This window comes from Chiroxiphia lanceolata, chromosome 3 (genome assembly GCF_009829145.1).
Source record: "Chiroxiphia lanceolata isolate bChiLan1 chromosome 3, bChiLan1.pri, whole genome shotgun sequence".
Classification (NCBI taxonomy): domain Eukaryota; kingdom Metazoa; phylum Chordata; class Aves; order Passeriformes; family Pipridae; genus Chiroxiphia; species Chiroxiphia lanceolata.
Genome location: NC_045639.1, coordinates 52100096 through 52123987, shown reverse-complemented (window position 1 = coordinate 52123987; position 23892 = coordinate 52100096). Strand labels below are relative to the sequence as shown.

The 23892-nt window shown below is 38.7% G+C and overlaps 1 protein-coding gene across 1 annotated transcript; it reads right to left on the bottom strand.

Annotated features, from left to right (window-relative positions):
* Positions 1–492: 492 nt before the first annotated feature.
* Positions 493–23821, bottom strand: MYCT1 (MYC target 1). Its single transcript, XM_032682221.1, has 2 exons — positions 23566–23821; positions 493–3468 (listed from the first exon to the last, which is right to left on the bottom strand). Exons 1-2 carry the CDS (start codon positions 23819–23821, stop codon positions 2936–2938), a joined length of 789 nt encoding a protein of 262 aa, XP_032538112.1. The 3' UTR covers positions 493–2935.
* Between the last annotated feature and the right edge of the window lie 71 nt (positions 23822–23892).

Genomic DNA, 23892 nt, shown 5'->3' with positions numbered 1-23892 from the left:
ATAAAAGATGATTTCATTAAGCAAGTATAATCTTTTTGCATATCAAACACCCAATGATTGCTGATTCCTGCAGTTTGATTTGGGGGTTGATCCTGCCAAGTGTGCCTTGGTCCTATGAAATAAAATGTGCATTAGTCTATTTAAGCATGAACCTTATAGTGATTGCCCTTTCACTTAAAGCAAGCATTTGCTCAAGCACTCAGTGAATTGAAACCTAAGTACTTATAAACCAGTGGATTTAATACCTGTAAGCACTTTTATTTGTGAGAGACATTCTCACTTGTAATCCTTTGAAGGTGTTCTCATATGGCAAATTCCAAATCTGACTTCAAATAACATCTTCAGTTTTGGAGTGTTTCCCCACAGAAACAGAGGAAGGACCAAGTCCTCATTCACACTTCTAACTGTATCAGCTGGCATAATTAAAAATAATACTCTCCCCTTTAAAGGATATTTTATGGAAGTCATCATATTTAAGGAAAAAACATGGGCTTGAGGTTATAGCATCTAACTTTATTTCACATTCTGGAGCTTCCAGAATGCTTGTAAAACATTCATTTCAGATGTTGTGAAAACAAGTTTTAGGCATCTGACAATCAGACTGATTATGCACCAAAGAATCTGTGTTTTTAAACTCCCTAATTCAGGGCACACAAAAATGCTTTGATATTGGGTACAGATTTCAGGAGGAAAAGAAATACAGTACATTTAAGCTTCCCTTTCTACATTGTTTACTAAATACAGTGTAATACGAGTAATAATATGCTGTGGAAAGTTCTACTGTAATGAAATGTGCACTTACAATTCAGAAGTAAGAATTTACTCATCTAAAATTATTTCACTCTCAAGGAACAAGCAGTTTTGGCCAGCTGAGTACACACCGGGTACACACCTGGTAGGCCAAGTTGTATCTTCCATAGTCCATCAAACCCAATAAACAAAGGGAGCAGGCTGGAATTCTACTTTTCATAGGCAGATCAGAATAGGTGGCATCACCTATTCTGTAGCAAGGACACCATGAACATACTTGTGCATGCAATGAAGTTCACCAGACTCAGAAAAACTCTAAATGAAAAAAAAAAAAAAGAATGAAATAACACAATCTTTTTTCTCTAGAGGACTATTATTTTAAGTCTGTAGCCTCTCATCAGCCAAATGCAGTTTTACAGTCTGATCAGTAAGTCCTTGATGTGCTAGAACCCACAGTGTCTGCAGTGAAATGCTCTGTAAACTCTGTAAATGATTCTTCCTCTAGCAATGACATATATCTCTCCAGAAGGGAAAATGTTGCACACTAAAAATAAAACAATGAAAGCTAGTCAGTAAATACATGCAAAATAATTTGCCTTTACAATGAGGAATATTTTTTATGATAAATATTGCTTGTAAGCTCAATGTTTCTAGTATTATTTGCAAATGGTTAGATATTGGGCTGGAATACTGCGCTTCAGAAATCGATTCCAGTGCTTCCTGAAGGATGCTGAGCTCAGCAAAGGGATACACACTGCCAGTCTCAAAAAGCCTGAAAAGTAAGATTTAATGCATTTTGCCCATTCTTAAAAGCTGATGAATCTTTACCCCTCTCAGAAGACAGATGAGAACTTGTTCTTTCTACAAAAGCCCCCTCAGAATCAGAAGTCCTGTGGATGGTAGTTGCCCAGGCCTTTTAGAATCAACTGGCATATCTGTAAGTGACAAGTAGGACTGTTCCTCTACTTGCGGAAATTCTTTACTCTTTATTTGAACATGAAATATTTAACAGGAAACTGATACAATAAGACCTACTTCAGGTCCCATGTTTCTGTGCTATTTTCAAATCCTGAATGTTCTGTCACATCAATGCAATTAGTCTCTACTAAGCCAGGGGTTAGCTTGACATGATACACATATAAAAGTCAAGAATATATGCAACCCTGAACTAAATACTTCATCTTTATCTTCATATTCCAATTCATTATATAATCCCAGTATTCAACCATAGATGTCTGAAATCTTGCTTTAATGAAAGACAAGATTTCAGTGAATAATTTGCCAGAAACAATTAAACATTGGTACAATTTGAGAAAAACAATTTGAAAGAAGGAAATGAGTAATCCCATAGCAAGTCAGGAAACTTAATTAAAAAATAGTTGTCATTCATGCCGCTTATCTGGATAACCAGAACTAGAAAAATGAAACGAGCAGTTCTGCCCATACAGCCTCATTGGGTATTAAAATGGAACTACCTGTTCTGCTGGCTGCAGGCAGAAAATTCTTTGCAATTGTTATCATGCGTTTAATATGTTGTTCAAAACTTTCTATATGAAGCTTCATATACTTCACTAATTTTTCCCACATTGTGGGGAATTTTACAGAAGTAGCTCTAACATGGAGTCTTTTCAGCTCACTTAGAATCAGCAGAACACGATGCCTATAATCACAGCCAGGATCTAAGGTTCCTCAGACAGAAGCTTTTCTGGGGTTATAGGAAGAAGGTGGGTAACAGGCGGTGTTCTCTGAAAATGTAACATCCTTGGGAAAACGTAAAACTAGAACTTCTTAAAAAAAAAAAAAACTAGTGAAATTTGCATTGATATACTGTGTATCAGTAATCCCTAACATTATCTGTTTCTTCAAGAAATGATCTAGCTTTTATGCAGCAGCATTTTCCCCTCTAAAATAAAGAGACAATGGCTGCAATTAAAGGTACAACACTATAAATATGCAAGCGTACAGCAGAGCAGTAAATTAAAGCCAGCAGTGCAAAGACAAGTGGTCTCTCAGACAGTGGGATGTTGTGCTCCAAGAAATCACTGCTACCCGCCTCTTGACAGGTCCGTCCCGTCTGCAACTGCAGCTGGAGACTTCTCAGACATCTTCATCATGCACAAAAAATTCTTGAGATAATTGAGGTTCTTCCTAAAATGCACAGGTGTGTTTGCAACAAGGACATAGCTCAGGATTCTGGGAAAGCTTTTATGATGGTTTCATAGGCAGGAGGTGGGGTTTGTGTGGAGTGGCAGATGCGGAGGCTGTTGTTAGACCAGTGGAATTCAGGTCGACTTAAGCTGTTTGTGGTGCTTCCCACAAGCGTTGTGGTGGTATTTGTGGGAGTGAGGGTGATCAGCTGACTGTTCGTCTCCACAGGGAGAGGAGGACACTGCAGAAAAGGGTGGAAGGTGGACGCACGAAAGCTCGACTTCCTGGGGAAAGAGTTGGCCTGCTCCAAGGAGGCTTGCCGCTGGAAGGTGAGGCTGGCCAGGCTCAGGTTGCTCCGACGTTCACAGCTGCTGTTGCGGTAAAATCCAGTCCTGCCAGTAGTGTGGCCATGGGAGGAGGGTCTGGACCGACGGCTGAAAGCTGAGGGGCTCCCCTGGGAAATGTGGGCACTAGCTCTGCGACGGGACAAGCAAGTGAACAATGCCCAGATGATCCCTCCAATCACCAGTCCAATCACCATGGACACTGTGAAGGCTATTACTATCTCATCTGAAACACAGCAAAAATGAACATCAAAGTTACTTCGTAAACTCTGAAGGATATTCCTGAAAGAAAATGAATCGAAAATGACAGCCTCCTTAAAAGATTAACAAGCCCTTAGACCTCTGTATGTAATGCATGAACCTCACAACACAAACACAGTGCTCTTACTATACAGTATTTTGGTGTTTTGTGGGGGTTTGTGTATGTGTTTTTTGGTTTGTTTGCTTGCTTTTTTCATTTGCATAATTCAACAACACCCATAAAATAACACTACATTTGATATCAGTTTCTGTACCAAGGAAAGGAAAGTCTTTAGCCTTTCCCAGAATCAGTCACCCACCAGCTCCAAAGTGTGTTATAAAGCTGCCAAGTATTTGTTTCTGTGGGCAATAGGAGGTGTGGATTTATGCAGACTTGTCCTTCTGTTTATAGATGTTTATGTTCTATGTATACACGTTCACAAATTCACCTATTAAAACAGTGATGTGCCTTCTGTCATGTTCTTAGTGGAGTAAGTCCCGTATTATTACAAAAATGAGAACACTTCCTAGTCTTTTATTGCTGAGTAACGAATAGTTTAAATCCTCATGATAATTAATGTAAATGATTATATCCTAAATTATTATGGTCAGAGATAACCATTTGTAATACTAAGTCTCTTGAATATTTCCTACCCGCAATGCCCAATTTAATTAGATGTATTAATCTGCCATTCAGAAAGTAAATTTCTAGGTCTTTTAAAAATGTTTTCAAGGATTAAGGATCTGAAAAACAAAAACAACAAGAACAGCAACAATAAAAACCCCATGGCTAGGATTTTTTTCTCTCCCATGTGGTTTTCCCAGGATGGAGGAATTTGATTTTTCCTTGTATTTTTCTAAGAAGAAGACAGTTCTTCAGAAAACTTCATTTAGTTTGCAACTGAGCACCAGTTTTTATTGTTAGTCTAAAAGTTCAGAGATATATTTGTAATCCGGATAAGGCCTAAAATGAATGCAAACCTTTATAGATCCCCTTAAAATTCAAGAAGGGCTTGGATCTCAAACAAGAAGGAACACTGTGTCGACAAATGGTGGAAGCAAAGATGGAATAAGCAAAAAACATTCATGGGACAACTTGAAACATGTTTGTTCTGTCCATGCTGTACTGTCATATTTGTGAAGCACTTCTGTTAAAAAGGAAAATATATTCATTGGATAGAGAAAGGTGAGTAACTCCTTCAGCATATCCAAGCACAGGCCAGATGGCACTTGTGCCTGGCTGATCACCATAAGAGAAGGTAGTAACTCCAGGACTGGAATGCAAGCATTAGAGCCCGAACAAGGCAAGATGAGACTAGGTTCAGAATTTTCTTGCAAGGTAGCAGCTGTTAAAGTTTCCCCTGAATTTATAGTAATGTGCAAATAGTAATTCCCAATACTGAAAATAATGACAGTGAATCTGAGTTGCGGGATGTGGCTAAAGCAGCTGCTGAAGAGGTGAAGAGAGTTAGTGGCCCTGAGGGATGTCTATGAAGAGCAGTGAGCACACTGCAGAGAGGAGGACAGGTGCAAGGCAGGGCCAGCAGGACTGACTTGAAGACAGAGGCACCCCAGTATTGGCACTTGGGAACATAATTCCTTTGTTTAAGTTAGCCTTAAACTTAGGGCATGTCACTGCAGGAGCAGGGAAAGAAATATTTCCTTTGTTTCCAACAGGGGAGATGTAAATGATTATTGGTTAACTGTACTTTAAGAAGTAGTCATTACCCATCTTCCTATCTACCTTCTTACTTTTCTTCCTTCAGTTGAAAAATGCTAGTGATGTGATTCATACTTGGACGGCTATACAATCCTACTGTTCCTTGCTTGTAAACTCTTCTTTCAGGTAGGCTATAACCGTTATCCTTTTCAAATAAATACTGGCAATGATAACACATTGGATATGTTGACAGAGAACTTCTCCCTCTCAGGAACACTTTGTTGTGCTTTCATTCAGACGTGGATCAGACTTGATCAAAAAATGTAATTTTGCTTTAAGCCCTCAATTTTATAGCTATGAAACTCTTTACTGGGCACACTAAAGGCAAAGGGCCATTGCCCCGTCTGCTTTTTTGCAAGAACCCACAGGCAGCCTCCTGCAGTGCAACTCTTGGCTGCAGATCAGAGCTCCATCACCATAAGTAGCCTTCCTCTCCCAAACTCAGTGTGATTCTGCCCTTTATAAAATGTCTTAAGAGACACAGCAGGACTTACTGTGCCCCTTTTGGTCAGGAATAGCTTATTATGACATTTTAATGGATTTAATATATTCGTTACTGCAAGTTCCTACTCATATTCCCAAAGGTGAGAAGGGAGAGCCAGGAACTTGGTGACCTCTAGCTGAATAAATCCAGGATTCCTGAAGACAGTGTTTCCCACGCACTAGAGCTGCAGTCTGAGTACCCCTACTGCTCCCCTGTTTGGCTATGGGAAAGTGGAGCAAGAACTAATCCTTTCTTATGCTGATTCTTTTGCACTTCAGCTCGAATGCTACTTAGGTTATTATATTCAAGGCTGCCAAGGAATCCCCCAGACACGGTCTCTGTGCTGCCACTGATATCCCTGCAACTCTTTGGACTCTCAGCTGGTGAAGGGGATCTCTGCAGGGCTCAGCAGCCCCAAGCATAAGCAGAAGCACAGTAAGCCACAAAAGTGACCTGGCTCTGGGGTTGCCATGCACCATGGTGAGGATTTGTCCCTGCATCCCTCTAGCCATAATTTTCACCACCTGCACAATCAAACCAGAGTTTCACACTGTTAAAAGCAGATGAGGGAATTGACAAAAGTATTGAGTGCAGCTCTTCAGTCCTGCCCACGTGCTGTTCTCCTGTGCTGAAGGTACAGCACAGACAATTATCCCTTTGGATAACGGCTTCATTTTCTTTTACTTCTTTAGTTCTTTTATTTTTCTATCTCTATATATGAATGTCAAAATAGAGGATAAATTATTTCCTCGTGAACTCAGCTGAGGTTACACTGACTATTGTGGTTGCCATATAGGACACCAAATGCTTGTTTTTCCATTTGGACCCACATTTAATCCTTTGATTCTTATTATAGAAATATCACTAGACCCAATGGTTACAGACATTTAATTTTTTTCTCTTTCCAAAATCTCACTGACTTCAGTTGGAACCATGGGTCACACTAATAGGCCAAACTTGCTCTTTGCTCACTCCCTGCAGAGGATGAGTTTTACTGAAATGTAGTTCAGTTCTAAAAACTTGCACTGAAGAGTTGTAAATCCATGCTCATTGATTTACTCTTTAAAATGTCCAGCAATCACAGCCCTGAGGTACATGGAGAAAATACTGTCAAACAGAGAAAAAGATCAAATGCAGAGTGGGACTTGCTGCACCTGGATTTTGATGGAGCCCTGAGTTGTTTTTTCTCTTTCTTAATCTGGGCAGTGCCGGAGCAGAACCAGTCTTTCAGAAGAGTCAGCATGATACTGACACAGTGTCCCCCAAGAGGCCATTATACCATCTTACAGTTTCTTGGGAGTTCTGCATGTCGTTCTGTGCTCTGCTTTTAAGGAAAAGAATAAAACAAAGATTTGGGGATAAGGTCAGTAACAAAAATCTGTTCAAGTACTGACAGATGCTGTCAGTAACAAAAACTACCCAGGTTGCTAGTCCTCTAAATATGTTTTGATCTGTATGTTTCTCGGGCTACTCACATTGCCTGCTTATTTGATTATGTCCTAACTGAAAAGATTTGGTACTCTACCTCAGTCAATTCTCCACTCTCACCTCTAACATCAGCTGAGGTGAAGGACAAAGGCTTTTATCAACTTTGGGTACAAAGCCAGAAATGAAAGGATAAGGAAGAAAGAAACTGGGTACCTTAGCTACTTACCTTTCTGTCTACAGTGCTCCTAATGTTACTATGCAAGAAAAGTTGAAATTCAGAACCCACAGTAACACCATAACATCTGAAATTAACCCCAGAACATCAAGTCAACAAGTTTGTCAGCCCAATATCTATCCATATTAGGCAATTCCTTCTGGAGTCTCTCTGTTCCCCTCCTCTCTCATTTTTTGCATGCAGCGTTAAACAAATGCAGTGCCTACAGGTTTGTACAAAGCTTTTCCTTGGTTTTTCAGCTTTCTTTAAAGATTTCATAACTTTCCATGAACTATATGTTTGAAGTGATAGCTTGTATGCTATCAAATTAATAACCTCTAGCAAGTGCTTAATACTCTATAGAATCCACACAGGAGGAATTTAGACATGTTATTAGTAAAGATGATAGTCTGGCCGATAAGATGTTTTTCCCAGCACTTGGCATGAAGCAAGTTCTTCCCATCTAGCCTGGACATCTGAAGCAAGACCAACTGAAGAGGGTCTATACTAATCTTTAGTCTTCTCAGAAGTGGGCTATGTATATTATTCCTCACTTTGGGGTATACCTCACCAAAAAACAGCAACACAGTCCCTACCTAGACTTCCAGTTCCTGAAATACCCAAAATCTTTATTTGGCTGGGGAGCGGGTGGAGTGGAAGGAAAGGACTCTCACTGTTACTCTTGTTCTCTTATCTCATTTCTGTTTCCAGTTAATTGTTCTTATCTCAACCCATAATTCTTACGTTTTTGTGCCTCCAATTCTCAGCTCCATCCCTGGAGCAGGAAGGAGAAAGAAAAGGAGGGGGAGCAAGCAAGCAGCATCTGATTTGGGAGAGTCTCAGGCAGGAGTGGGACATTAAACTGGGGAGCGCCATTCCTAAACCCACAGTAGTTTTATTTTAAAATTATTAGAAGTGGTAAGACAGCTTGTGAGTCAAGAATGGCATTGTTAAGCATTCTAACACAGCTTGCTATAGAGATGTTTTAGTCATATTACATTATGGCAAGGTTCTGTTCATTTACTTGAACATCTGAGAGTAATTTTTCCTACTTGTCTTTTTTCCACCAGCCCAAAACTAGAACTAGACATTGTGTACTTGACATGAAAACTTTATTCCATGGGGACTCCAGTACGCTTCTATGTAGAAATACAAGCTCATGATTTTATCTGTGTTAGCAATGTGAAGTATCAGAACATATCACCACGATATATAGTGGAAAGAGCAATTTTTATATTTTCAATCAAAATTTTAGAATTGTAAATTTATTTCCATTTATTTCTTTCCTTCTTACGTTTCTTGTGAGCTCTCTTTCTTTTTGTGTGATGGCATATGCCAGTGACTCAAACTTAAGTAGTAAGATTCCTCTCCCTACATGCACACACATTTGCACACATGCCTTCATGTTGCCTTGACCCAAAGCTGAAAAGCCTTGACAACTAGTGGAGGGTTTCATCTCAAACATGAAAAAATCATCTCAGCTGCTTTTTCTCAAAATGAATTTTTCCAAACATGAAAGCTCAGTGACAAAGGCAGGTACAAAAACCATACAAACACGTATGGAAATTCATACCGGAACACTGCACAACTTAGCATAGAGCACCAGCTAGTGTATTAAAGCATGAACTGCATTTACAAATGACAAATCTGCTAACCTGATACTAATAATGGTTCAGACACTACTTTACAGGAATCTCAGTGTCTCAGGTTTCAAGTGAGGTTCAGGTTAAGACATCAGGGGATATTAATAACACAGTCTGTTTTGTGCAAAATAAGATAGGAGCAGCCAGGGTCCATCAAAGTTTCAACAAACTCGTAGCATCTTCCTAACAGCTATAGTGTTAAGGAAACTTCCCTGTCTGACCATGCAGCAGCCATTCTGGCAGTCACACTCATACCACCTGAGCTGGGACCGAGGCCCCTTTGCTGCAACCCCCCCCCCCCCCCCCCCCCCCCAATTTCCTTACCGGCTCGACACCAGCTTTCCCATAGAAGAGTCTCAGACATCTAGATCCTTATAATAATTTAATCATGGCACAATAACTAAATAATAAAATAACAAAATAACAGCTCGAGCTGTGTGCCTCCAAGGAGGGACCCTAAACAAAGGAACCCCTGGGCTTTTACCCTTACAGTCTCAGGGCAGGGAAGTCTGGGGGTCGTCGGCTCCTGCTGTGTCTCTGGGTGTCCTGTCACCTGGCTGGGCCACAGGGGCCCGGGTTCTTTGTTATGCAAAGAGTCGGCATTTCACGGCCTCTCGCCTTGGGCTCAGGCTCCTGCCCCCCAGAGCTCAACCTCCAGCTCGCTCTGCAGCTGCGCACCGAGCTACCTGCACTGAATGTATTCCCCAAAAATAGTAAATGCACATCTCTAAGCTTTACAGGCTGCAGCTATTGCTCCTCATGCATCCCAGGCAGCCAGTTTGGAAAGGAAATATACCCTACCTGAAAGAGACACCACTTTTCCCCACCACAGACGGTTTGAAGTGATTTGAAGTACTCGAAATTTTATGCCATTTCTACGAACTCAAAAAAAATGGTTTAAAGTTGTGGCTAGTATCAGTAGCCAACTGATGTTGTCATGCTGAGTTCAAAAAAGCAATTTCTCGGTATATGAAAAGCGTTGACATTACTATCTTCCCAATTGTCACTAATTGTGTTAGAAAAACAGCCTTTCATTAATCATTTGTAGGCAGTCCATGATTCAGTTTGGTGGGTGAATCAGTTGCTGCATAATATCAACCAGCTGTGATCTTAGTCATGACAAAAGTTCAAGAAACTTCACACATTACTTTTGAGAGACAACTTAGAGTGACGGGCTACTGCACAAGGTGGTTCAGGAAGTTGTGATGTCCAGAAAATGAACCAGTGGGGATGGGGGCATCTGGAAAACAGAATCTGTTGGGGAAAAATAGCTGAAAGAAAAGCAGACTGTGTAGGACATGAGAACTAATAAACAAAATAAGTGAGACAGTTATGCTGCCAGAAATATTAGAGCTCTGCATTTAGACACAGCTTGCTAAAGGGATGTTTTATTCAGCCCGTGCTACTGCAAGATTCTTTTCTGCAGCAACAGAGAGCAATTCTCCCACTTCAGCTAATACTTAAACTGTTGTTTTTTGTGTCCAAAGCAGATAATAAAATAAGTACTGGGTTTAAAACACAGCAAAGGAAATTAAAAAAAATAAGTTTTATATATAAGGATGGGTAAGAACTAGAATAGATAGTCCAGGTATGTAGTGCATCTACCTCCATAAAAGATTTCAAAAAGCAACATCAGTCAAGAGTTGACATATAGTCAATCCTGTCTTGAAAAAAGAAGGTAGAACAGATGACAACTCAAGGTCCATACTAACGTCATTTTGTGCAGTTTCTAATACTTTCATTGATCGGGTAAGTTAATAGGCTTCAAATATGAAAAATATGAAAGATTATTAATTAAATGACAAGTTAAAAAAAATGCAGTCCATGCTTTTGGATTAACTGTACGTTTGAAATGCAGAGGGGCCGGCTGTTAATCAGAGGGTTAATGTCACGAACAAGCAACCTACCTAGGAACAAGATTGCCCTCTGCTGGAAATTGATGCTGGAAATCTAAACAATGTAGAAACCACTCTAGTAAAATAGGGTGTCAGAAAAAGCTAGCAAGAAACATTCCAGTGTAAGATTGCAGAGACGTTCATAGTGCCTCAAAAATAAGAAAAATTCCGAAGTGGATTGCCATAAACACTTAAGACTAACATTTTGCTGAGGCTTTGAAAGTAAGGTAGACTGAGGCATAGAAAAACTGTTCAGAAGCTTAGAGAAGTAAAGCTTGTAGTTTTGAGGGTTTCTGCAAAGTGGCAGAAAGTAGTAGTTTGTGGCTTTCTGTGCTCATGAAGGAGCACGAGGCTAAGTCTGTTTTTAAAATCATATTTCCTGCCATCCACAGCAATGTCCAGAATGACCTCCCTGCAGCAGAGTACATTTGCTTTGTTTAGTAACACCATAATTCATTGTGATAAAAAGCCAGAAGAATGGAATATACCATCTCAATATCCCAAAAACCAACTCAGAGTTAATGATGTTTCCTTCATATTACTGGCTGTTGGCTTTTACTGGAATGATAAATAAAGAGTAATTGTAGCAAGCAGAAGGAAACATCTAAGATAGACATGTCAGCATGTTCAATTTAATACCTTTGGCAAAACTATATGGCAAAAAGCAAAGATTTCTTGAGGCAGACAGAAAAAGAAACTCTGATACCATATTGTTTCATTATGAATCCTAATGCATTATAAGGGTAGTAAAAGAATTCTGATCTTTTCCCCCAGTGCAGCAAAATATCTTCTGGCAAGGCATTCTTACTTACCTCACAAACCCAGAACTAAGCTATATGGCCTCTGCATGAACCTAAATCAAACACTATCACAATTTACCACAGTGCAATATGACATTATAGTTATTACTTTATTGATTAAAATATTTTACACCTGAGAATAAATAATTTCATGCATGAACAGAGCATGAGTGACTGGAGTGAAATCTTAAAATTAAGCAGGATTTCCTAAAATTCCTAAAATTAAGGAAGAAATGCCAAAGTACATATGCTACATTTAAGAAAGCAGAAGTCATCCAGGGTTAGAACAAAGCACAAGGATTTGAGGTTATTGGGAAGACTGTGGGGTAAGGAATATATTGAAATCATCCTCAGTCCCTCCACAGTAATTCTGTTGTCTGTACCTGACCCAGACACATCTTCAGGTGGAAATTTAAAAAGCTGTATGAAGTTGAAGAATGGAAAGAAGAGTTGTTTGTGAACTTTGCTGAAAACTGTTCTAAAGTATCCCATAAACAAGTATTCAAGGAGCAGGAAGAGTGATCTGTGGTTTTGTCACTGCAGTAATATCTGAACTACATCTAGTAATGCAAAAAAATCTCCTGTTATATTTGTCTTCCTCTGGGAATGGGTACAGTAGTGAGCATTTTGAGAATACAGAAGTATGCTCATATGTGGTAGTACTGCACTATTCAATTAGTTACCTAAAGTTCAGAAATTTGTCTTTCATTGTCCGAGTACTTCCTGGGTGGCCATCAATCAGTTTGATATTCAGGAGATTTCTCTTGTACCAAATATGTATGTCTATTAATATCTATTTTGGTGTGGGTTAGGAGACCCAATTAAGTAGTAGTCATAAGAATCTGTGCAACCATGAGCTGATAAATGCTGGCATAATTTCTAAGTGAGATAATCACTGATCTGGGGTATTAGTCAACTCTTGTTGACACAGGACAGATGATCCAGGCTAGAGACTCAGTATGAAGTGGGCTATTGATGCTTTTCCCACATGAGCCAGTGTTGTCAGAGAGGCTATATTTGCACCAGGCTGGGCCAGGTCCTGTTTGCCCATAGATTCCTACAATTTTCAAGTAACAGAGCCATCAAGGGCTTGCTTCTTTACTTATACTCTGCCTGCATAACTCATGCACTTTCCACAGAAGTCACATGTCTGCTTGGTTGATTTATTCTTCCATTACCCTGGATGACAGAGAGATGGTATCAATATAACACAGTTTTTTAAAAGTGAAAGGTTTAAAATTAACAGATGTCAGTTAAATGGTTAAACATGTCAAACGCATGTGTTAAGATGCTGGATTGTGAATTCAAATGTCTAAAACAATTAATTGTCCTATGAATATAAGATGCCAGAGAGACAAGGCAGAGCCCTCTGGTGAAAAGCAGAAATTGCCATGGCTGTTTTCCTCAGCAAACATTTCTTAGAGCCCAGAGGAGTTTATGCATTACACTGAATTGACTATTTTTTTCTCCCCCCTTTATTTTGCTGAAAATTTCCTAGATGTTATTTTATTACAATGTTGTATATTTTTGTATTGTTGATGGACTTTTGGTTGGGGTAATTTAACAGATAAATCTTAAATTACTATTGTCCAAATTTCAACATATGAAAATCAAATTCACATTAGTCTCTTTTCTAACTCTTCAAGAAGAAGGGAATAAATTATTTTAGGAGAATAAATTAGGACTGCTTGGTGTAAACTTGAGTACAATACGATAGGTTTCAAAATATGAATAAGTAACTGTGGTTAAAGCTTCTATAGGAAGTGAAGCTTCTACCTTAAAAAGCAGGGGAAAATTACATTGTCTGTAATAACTGTTATTGATAGCATTTTCTTCTGATTTTCTTTTTTTTTTTTTCCCAGGAAAAAGGATAGGGTTATGAAATGAAGATAATCTTACTAATAAAAAATGTTCAGTCTTGAGTCTCGATTTGACTTTGTGCTCTTCTTTTTTGTTTTTGGACATCTCATTCCATCTTCTGTGTAAGGGAGATGGTACCACTCCCAGGCACTCATTTGGCTCACTAAGATTTTAACAAATATTAAAAACTCTTAACTTCTGGATAAACAAATTGCAATGGTAAAATGGGACATTGTGCATAAATATGTAGCATTCTCCTTCAACAAGGTCTACAAGAAGAGCTAAGTCAGAACCATTGCACCCACAATATGCTGAGACTAGCTCGTGTGAATCTGAACGCTGTTAGGCTCCAGCAGTTGAGCCTGCAGCTACAGGGCTTTGGTCCTGGGGAGAAAGCACAGCACTAAGATGCTTTTACTATGTGACACTTCCACATACCAACACATTCACTGATGTGATGCTTGGAAGAAGAAATATACTTTGTTTCCTAAGGACCAGATTTCTGTATTTGGTAGATAAAGAATGATGCTTCTGGCAGCTCATGTGACAACAAGCAGCACCATATAATCAGTCACTACAGTAGTAGTAATTGTTAAAATGTGTGTATGCTGTATGGTTGTTTAAGGTTTAAATAATACTCTGAAGAAACTTTGCCTCTTCCTTGTACTAACTCAGATTTGTGTCCTTCCTGCAAAAGATGGTGAAGTATTTGACAATCAGTGGTTGTATGGGGGGGTGGGGAAAGCGGGAAAGCATTAATTAGGATGCAACAAAACACAGCCTGAGGATGAGAGACTCACTTTAAAAGAATAATTTATATACAAGGAAGAAATCATGCTCTGAATAGGCAGAGTGCAAAAATAAGACTGATCTCTTCATGACATAGTTTGTTGCTTTCATCCAACCCAATAATACTCTTTTCTTTTGGCTTGCCAGAATAAAGGCAATGAAAAAAAGTTCATCATTAATATCACTTTTATCTCTCTGACAGGCCTGCAATAAGATCTTGGAATGTATTTACATATTAACTTCCTAAATGTAGGGTCTGACTATTGACATAATCCTCTCTGCTTCAGTAATGGAAGTGAAAACTTTAATGTGCTCATCAAATCTTTTACTTAACTGATAGAAAAATAAGCATAGTCATATTTAATTTGGGATATTTTGATAATTCTGGCCCTTCAGAAGACAGTATATGATTTATCTGATAAATTTTTATGTAGGATTTATACTAAATAATGGTAGTCTAGTAGTTGATACAAAATGGTACCTGCAAAATCTAGCTGAAAAATAAAACACGGTGTAAGGCTAAGGCACCGTTCTGTCTCCTGTAGAAATTAGCATGGGCAGAGTATGTTTGGATTTGACACATGACCTTGACTCCTGTCCTTGATGGACCCCTGAGGAAGTGCTGGCTTCCTACAATAGTTTGGCACCAGCATAAGTAGCACTGGAACGTGCAGTGAGCATCTCTTGCCTGGCTGCTTCGGGCTCTCTGTAGCAATACCAGAAGGTAATCAAGCACAGGGACACAGCAAACAGCTCCAGCAAACAGCTTCAGCAAACAGTACTGTGACGTGCATAAGAAGTCCAACTGAAGAGCTGCATACAAATCAGCTCTTCTCAAACACAGCTGAGGGAGAACAGAAACATGGTTCTGATTCTCCTGAAGCTGAGAGGAGGAAGATCAGTCCCACTGAAGGGCTGATGTTCAAACACATTTGCTGTCATTACTAATGCCTCACCATCACATGCTATCTTTTATCTTCCTTCAGTTGCCATTGCTCTCTCTATTACCACTACTTGTTTGACAGCTGTGTCCTGTTTGAGTCACTGGCCCAGGCTGCTCTGCTGCTGCCTTGTGACACATCCCAAGTCAGTGCAAGTGGAAAGTGGAAGATCTTTTGGTGACCTTGACCTGGTAGATAGGACAGTTATGTCTTCCTTGCAGAGATCTTAACAGGTTCAGGCAGAGGAAAGGTGGCATATGTGGGTCTCACTTGCCTCAGCAGTCTTCTGACTACCATGATTATTGTCCAAATTATGTGGAATACTTAAATCAGCTTCTGTCTACTTGTTCACTTGAGAAGTAACATAGTTTTTTATATTATCTATGACATTTTATATGTCTCCATCTGAAGTGGAAAAAAAAGCAATTGCCATTAGTTAGAGGAAATCTCTATTACTCTGGAAGTCATGCAGCAAAATTACTCTGATGCTGCTGGGCCTGTGAGGATGCACGATCCTACAGCCCTCTCTAATATGTGAAGAAAAAAAAAGTCTGTCTCAGCTCTTATATAGGTGAAGCTGAGTTTTACTGATGTGGACATTATTTGGTTTTGCCTGTGTGCTGTGTTCTCAGGGTCTGTCTGAGGTCCCAATGTGTAGTATTTGTAACAAAAACAAAACTGGCCTCTGTCCTCTGCTGAGCTGTATAGAATTTTCATAGTCCTGAAAATTCACCATGCAGATACATTGCAATTATTAGTCATCCATATGAACAAGGTTACTCAGGTTAAGTATTTTGTTAAGTAATCTGGAAATATGGTTTCACTATTATGTAATATTTCACTGAGGAGCAAGAGGGAGAACATGTAGGTACGCTAGATTTAAAGCTGATAATAAGAAGGGAAACATTTCAAGGATGTAACATCGCCATAAAGATCTCATTGTCTCTCACAGTGTTGTTTAAATGTATCATATTTTATATCTGTGTTGTACATCTGCTTCTCAGACAGATATATTTGAAAAACTCAATGTGTTTACAGGAAGCATTTGCAAAGCCAGAAATATCTTGCTATCTGATTGCATGTCACATTTTGCCTCATCATCTTTCTCTTGAGAACATTCCTATGAAACACCACAGGGAAGTTCACTCTGGTTTTCAAATAGGGACCTGAAATGCAGAGGAACTGTCTACCTTCTCTTCCGGAAACACAGCTAAAAATCTGCCTTCCAGTATGCTAATATCCACAAACATTTTTGAGGGAATCCAGCTGGCTCTAAGTCCAAGTTGACCATGGGAAAATAAGACAATTCTAGTTTCTCAGTGAATTTGGGAAAACTCAAGGTGTTTTACTCCATGTTAGAAACCCTGCCTCAGGAGTCTGAACACATTCTGAAGTTGACAAAATTGTGCACACTGTTAGCAGGTTTCTTACAGGAGTGTGAGGAAGCTTTATTTTGCCATTGCCTGTAGTCAATATGGCTACACATCCACTAAGCCAGGTATGCTTGCAGATATGTTATTTGACAGAACTGGGGAAATCTGCAGCCCCAAGTCTGTCCATACCAGACTGACACAAAGAGGCTTAGGAGTTCTCTACTTCTTTCTGCACCGTACCATATAATATGCACTCATGCCATTCACACAAATTGGATTTTCTAGTACGGACAGCATTTTGCACATATTTTAGAGGAAGAATGCTCTAATTAGTTGCTTTGATCAATATCTTCTGGTCTAAGGACCAAGGGAAAAGACTCCAAAGCTATATTTTTCAACCATTTTTCCTGGCCATTTCATGGTGCGAATTCTGAGAGCTGTCTGACTAAACTAGGAAATGCATCTCTCTTTCCTATATATTCTTTTATGTGTTAGGCTACTTTTATGTGGGGTTTCCCAAGTTCACACACCAGTGACAGGTACTAGAACAAATCAGTGAGGTCATTTGTATTATACACACTTCAAAACAAGGTTTTTTTCTTCCATGAGTAGATATACCTGGCTGTGAATGAAAGACAAGCTGCTCTTTCTTATTAGAAGTCTTAAGGGTATGGAAAGGTAGCTCTGGTGATATATAAATTTTGGTTTTTTTAAAGGCTCCAGCATGAATGAGTAAAGGAGAAAATATTAGTCAGAAGATGGAAGATTAGGTAAGCAATAAAGAACTAGCAGAACTCTAGAAAATTTATAATAACAAATCTGAAAGTATGAGCCATGTAGTCACTTGGAAAAGATAAGTGAGGAGTTGGAAGCAAGGTTTGTTCACACACAATTGGCTCTCTTATGAACTCCATTATGATGGGGACTGCTCAATATCTGCACAATGTTTTGAGGCATTTAGTATCATAGACCACGAAGTAAACCTCTGAGTTGCAAGTAAGTCTTGAGCTGTGGATCAGTCCCTGATGAGAAAGAAGCCAGACTCTGAAATTCAATTGTTAAGCAGCCTTGTAAGGTACTGCATGATAAAGCACTCTGGGAAATGTGATCAGGAAAGTTGTTGCTGTAAATGTTGTCAGTGTATGCCCGATGGGGAGCTGCAGATTCAGTGTGAAGACTGCATTTTACATATATATATGGCTATCTGCGACATGGGAAAGGTCTTAGTACAGGCTCCTGACCAAAGAACTCAGATACATTCTTTCAGGTATGTTTGTCTTCACCAAATCAATAAGGATCATTCCTTCCTCTGATAACATTTGCTTAGACCATTCTGCCCCTTTCCCTCTCGTTCACCACATACTGATGAATTTGTCTTACTTTTAGTTTTTTATTTTTACTGGGTAATTTTATCTGTTGTTTGTATAGTGTTTTAACTAAATGCTAAAAGGTAATTAGGTTAAAGAAATTAAAAATTGGAAATGTCAGTTATCACTGAAATGCAATATTCACTAATTATCCCCAGTAGTCTATATGAATGGAGAACTGCTTACTTAGTCATAAAAAACAGTGTGGTGTTTTCTGTTATGGCAATACTCATATTTGCATTTTAAAAGGTTCTATCATCATTTTAGGTCTCTGTTTTCTGAAGAATACCTATTATTTTGGAGTGTCCCATTATTTTGGATAAGGACTGGAAGGAATTATTCTCTAAAACACCAGGACAGTACTGCATTATGAGGTTAGAAGAAAGAATTTTGCCTCTTCCCCCTCTCTGCTCTCCCACTGGGGCTGCTTCCAACAACAGGAGCTTGTAAAGTCTCAAGTTGTCTGACTCTAGCAGAACAATTTCAAAAGCAAGAAGCTCACTTGTTCACATCCCATTTCCAAACTTTTGCAGGCATCAGTGATCTAACCTAATGACTGCAGAAAGGCAAAGACATTTATTCCTTGTGCTATAAGCTCCTTATGATGTGTGATATGCTGCCAAGTATTTCACTTTTAAAATCACTGGGGTTTTCCAGATAACAGAGAATTGACAAAAAAAATGGCCAACTGCAAGTAAAAAGTCCAGTTGATGCAGTGTCTGCAATCACCTTACTCTATTTTTTTGTCTCGTTGTCATGAATGAAAACACCAGGAAGTAAATGCACACTAGAGTGAAAATTTGAAAAGGGAGAAAATGTAATGGAAGAGAAGAAAAATAGCAATTCAGAAAATACATCCATGGGGTTGATAGATCACCTCAATCCAAAACTCTAATTTTGTTGTGTTTTATTCTCTCTTTTTTCCACTTCAACCCTGAAGGTTTTCTCTACTAAGAAAAATCTCCAGTGGTGTAAAGCATCTATAACTGTTTAATGTCACACCTTCACTTCCTCCTTTCTGCCAGCAAAGGAATGCACCTTCAGCTTAATGAAGTCCTCTGAGCTATTAGCAATGCCAGGTCTACCAGGTTAAAGGCCCTCTGGGGAACTCAGGTATGAAAACACTGGTCTTTTCCAGTCATCAGACTTCTACAAAGAGAAGTGGCCTGGTAGAAACTACCACTGCCACATCTGCTGTCAAGTGCTCCACAGCAGGCTCCAAATTGTAGTCTTTCTGTGTCCTCATTTCCAGCAGGACAGCTGAGGCAGCTCCTAGAGTCTTTATTTATTGCTGCTAAAGTTTGAATGGTAAGGGTAAAAAGTGTATGAACAGAAGCAAAGGGAATGAGGAGAGACCATGCAGTGGGTATGATGGAAATGTGCTGACACAGACATTGGAGTGTAAGCCAACATGCTTAACCTGGTCACCACACAGGCCAGCACAAATGCTACTTTTGTCACTTGCAAAGAACTAGACTGGATCTGTTGCTTGTGCTTCTACTCTTCCATGACCACCACCCGTGAAGGATCCCAGAAGAGAAATCTGGTCCCATGGCTGTCTAGGTTGGGCTTTGCAGTGTCTCTCAGCTGTGTTACTGGTTGAAACAGTGCTGCCGTTCACAAGTATTATTCCAGTTCATAAAGAGAATGACACAAAGTCCTTAACTATGATTATTGCTACACCAGTAACATGCTAAACACAACATCAGACATTAGAATATGCTCGTCCATAATGACTATCATTTCCAGCAGTCTATGCAGTCTGACTTCTTCCAAATAAACAGACACATTTTAATGAGGAGAAGACCAGTGTGTTGAGGGAAGGACAAGGCAAAATTTGACATATTTAAAAACACGGGTGCCTTTGTAGCTTATAAATCCAAATGATAATGCTTATAGTATGTGCCAACCAGTTTGCAATCTTAAAATGCTGGGAGCCAGCTGATATATGGCATTATTTCTGCACACCAAACAAATAACACCCAGGATTCTGATTCAAGAAAAGAAAAATTATTCTCAATGTTTTTAAGGTATTAAATTCTAATATTGCATTTTTTAAATAGGCACCTGAGTAAAACTAGGCTGAAGGATAGTCTGGGGATCTCATGGCTAGGTTTCGTGAACAAAGATTTAGGAAGGCTCTGTCCACGTTTTTTACAAGCACGCTGGTGGCTAATGAGGCCAATACGAGATAGACATGTCCGATTGCAAAAGGCACAGCAGAAAGACTCCTTAGGTGGTATCTGGGGATCTAAATTTGTGTTGATTAAAATCTGCTTACACTTTTTCTCTCTGCTGCTTTCATATTGATCAAATTTACCATTTAATATGAATTTCCTGATCTAAAATTATATTACTATTTACACTGAAGAAACAGGATTGTCTTGAAGACATTTACTGTATTCACTTGTGTGCAACTGAAAATGCTTTTAGGAACTACAAGAAATGCACTCCTGGTTTAAATGGAAACATCTTTGCTCCTACTGTTACCTTATAAATCAAGAAGAAACTCAATAAAGACTATATTAAAACAGTAAAAAGTGAGAGTATTAGTTGATGAATGGGTATCAAATCTTAATTTCTCACTCAGTTATTGTTAAACCTTGTTTTGAAACTAGCAATAAAAATTATAATACAGACTCTCTGTCTACAGTTCCATGTGATATCAACAGCGATGAAGTTCAGAAGAGACTGGCTTTAAGTGCTTCTCTTCTTACGTCTCCCAAAGTACCATACTATGGAAGTACATACTGAAAGGAGAGTGACCAGCAGTTATATAGCTTCACAAAACTGACGCCTGAAAGAAATGAACTCCTGCAACCTTGCAGTAGCTCAGACAACTTATCTGAAACAGGCATGTATATCTACAAAGACTTCACACAACATCTGTAGTAGGGAACAGCTCTAGCAAAATGAGAATCAGGATTCCGATTTTGTGCTTATTACATGTTACACAGAGAATATTTGCTGACAGGGCCAGTAGTTCTATCATAAAACTCATGAATTTAAACCAGAAAAGGAGTTTAATATTCTTTTTTAATTTTTTTTTCCAAGCGGAATTGATTATAGGCCAGGAAAACTATTCTTTTGCTTCTTCTGTTTTCCTCCGCTGCATAATTTAGCATTCCAAAATACTAAAGATTGATGATGTGATGTATGAATTCAAAGAAGAATTCCTGCAAGATCTACAGCTAATTCCTGCAAGATCTACAGCTCTCCACTCTGACACTGATTGCATACAGAGCTTGCAAAAAAAATGTACTAATTATTTTTTAATATTATCATTTGTTAAGGTCTCTAGATGAGTATAGAGAGGGTCTATACTACTTAGACAACTCAGACAAAATGACTTATATAGAGGTGTTTATATCTCAGTTTTATCTACATAGCTTTATTCACACACACTTCCACTAGCCTGGAACAATTGTAAAAACTTATGTGTGGTAACACATAAATAAGCAGAGGACAGTTTAGTTTGTTGATTGTTCTAAAATTATTAGTCACTGTTAAGATGCTATTGTGTGAAGATACCACTGGAAATTAGACAGCTTTAGAAAACAGGATGCCTGTTTATTTTCCAGCACAGGGAATTAGCTGTTGGACAATAGATGATTTACAAAACTGTAAGAGATTAAATGTCATTATGAATAGTTGCTTTTTCTGTTTTTACAGCACTGATATTTTTTCTTACAAATCCCTCGCATCAAACTTTTGCACACATATTGGAGTTTATACTTCGGCTGAGTCCATGGAAGACGCTGAGAAGTCACATATCTGCATCTTGGTAAGGTAGTAACACTCACTACATGGTGGGTGTCTTAGAAAATAGCCTGTAAGCCTAGTCCTAAAAATCCATGTTTCAAGTACTGCATTCTCATTTAATAAAGAGCCAAATTTTATTTATATCTATTATGTGTAGTTTTATTTTAACTCAATTCATGTATTTCTAAGGATGTCAGAAAATACACTTCTATAATTTTAAGTGAAGTCTCCACACAGTGAGCTTTTGTCAGTTGTCTCCTGACAGAGGCCATACAGTGACTCTTCCTTGTCTACCATATACCACATACCTACAGGAAAGGAAGAGGAAACGCTATTCACTCTTCTAAAATCTATCAGAAAAATAAGAAAAATCTAAGAGGCATCCTCCCTTCAAAGGATCATGCAAGCTCCTCACAAAACCCCAAGCTCTGAGGTTCATCTACTGTCAAAGCAAAAAGGATGTGATCAGGGCTGGGTACAATGTCAGTCCCTGGCAAGCCAGATGGGCAATGATAATGAAAGGAGCTGCTGGCCCTTTCAGCAATAAGACAGCTCTCGTGTGTCCTGCTTGGTGTTGTGAAATGCAGCAAATTTTTTTCTGAAAGAGCCATTTTAGAATTACATCTGTCTTCACTTTACAAAATTGATTGTTGTTCTTCAGAGTCCAGCAGACAACCTCTAGACAATAAGAGGTTCTGAAACAGTAATAACAGTAATTTTTCTTCAGTTAATCTGTAAGTATTTATCAAAGATGTCAAGTATCATTGCCCTAATCTTTAGCCCAAGACACAAAAATTAAGTGAGTTACTCATGGTCTCTCAGCAGGAAAATACATGTGTCACTGCAGGCATAGATGGCATTCAGCAGGTTCTTGTTCCTTATGCTAAGAAAAAAAAAAGAACCTCTTTCCATCCTCTTGTCTTTTTTTTTCCCAATCTTTTCCTGGGGCACTTCTATGCAACCAAAGTCCTATTTTGATAATGCATATTATTTTTGGTTTTAAATAGTGTTCAGATTCTTGGAGGGATCATTGTCAATTAACAATAATATAATAGACAAAACCAGATCATGATTCACTCTAATGCTAATTGCTAATACATGTTAATGTCAAACATAGCAAGCAATAGAGCTTTTTGGAGGGAAAGATTTTCCAGAGCAGATGCAGAGAATCCTTTAGGATCAAATCAATTAATCTAATTACCTTGAATGAATGTCGATATAACATATACTTCCACCTCACACTATATAGTTCAGTTAATGAACCATTCCCAGATTTGGATGAAAGAAAACAGTCGTAAGAGATAATAATGAAAATATACATTGAGGAAAAATAAGGAAAACCCTATCGTGAGGCACCACAACAAACTACAAATAACTTTTTATTTTGGAGGAATAAGGCTTTATTCCAAAGGTTGCAACATGTTTAGTTTTTGTTATTTTTTTTCATTAGAAGATGAAACAGATCATGTCTGCTGTGTAGGTACATCCATTAAGCAGTTGAGAATGTCAACCTGATCTGAAACATACTGAAGTCAATAGACACCTTTTCAACTGACTTCAGTAATGAACTTTATGAAACAATCAATTCTGCCCTGGCATCTCCTGCTGTCTTGATTAGTTTAAAGACATGATAAAACTTTGTCAAAGAAACATTTGAAAACTATCTTTTCACTGCAAGACATACAAAGTCTATTCATTATTTTTACATCCAATATGAGGCTTGAAAGTATGTAGAGGTATTTTTAAGGCAATCACCAAAAAATATCAATATGTACTTTAACGATATTCTAGAAAAAAAAATCCTTACCCCAAAATTTTGATGGCAATGTGCTATCATTTGGAGGGTTTGTGCTGTTTCTATCCATAACATCCAAATAGCAAATATAGAATGGAATGTCCACAGAGGAGCAACTGTTTTCTGAAGGTTTGAGATTTTGCACTAGAAGTAAAGCTTTTGTGCTGCCACGGAACAGTGTTGTTTGCCTGAAAGGAAATGGATGTATCACATTTCCTGCTTGTGGACTCGAATTAGTAAGTGCTTGCCTTATCTTGGAACACCACATGGTTCCTGAGATGGGGATAGTTTCCTTCTCGTCATTTCCTCGGCCAGAGCAAACTGACTCAGAACAATACC

What these genes read in the sequence shown, in the direction of transcription:
- MYCT1 (XM_032682221.1), bottom strand. Translation starts at nt 23,821, where the DNA reads ATGTGGTGTTCCAAGATAAGGCAAGCACTTACTAATTCGAGTCCACAA. An exon ending in ATTGCCATCAAAATTTTGGG is followed by an intron (nt 3,469 to 23,565) that starts GTAAGGATTTTT and finishes GCTGTGTTTCAG; the next exon opens with ATGAGATAGTAATAGCCTTC.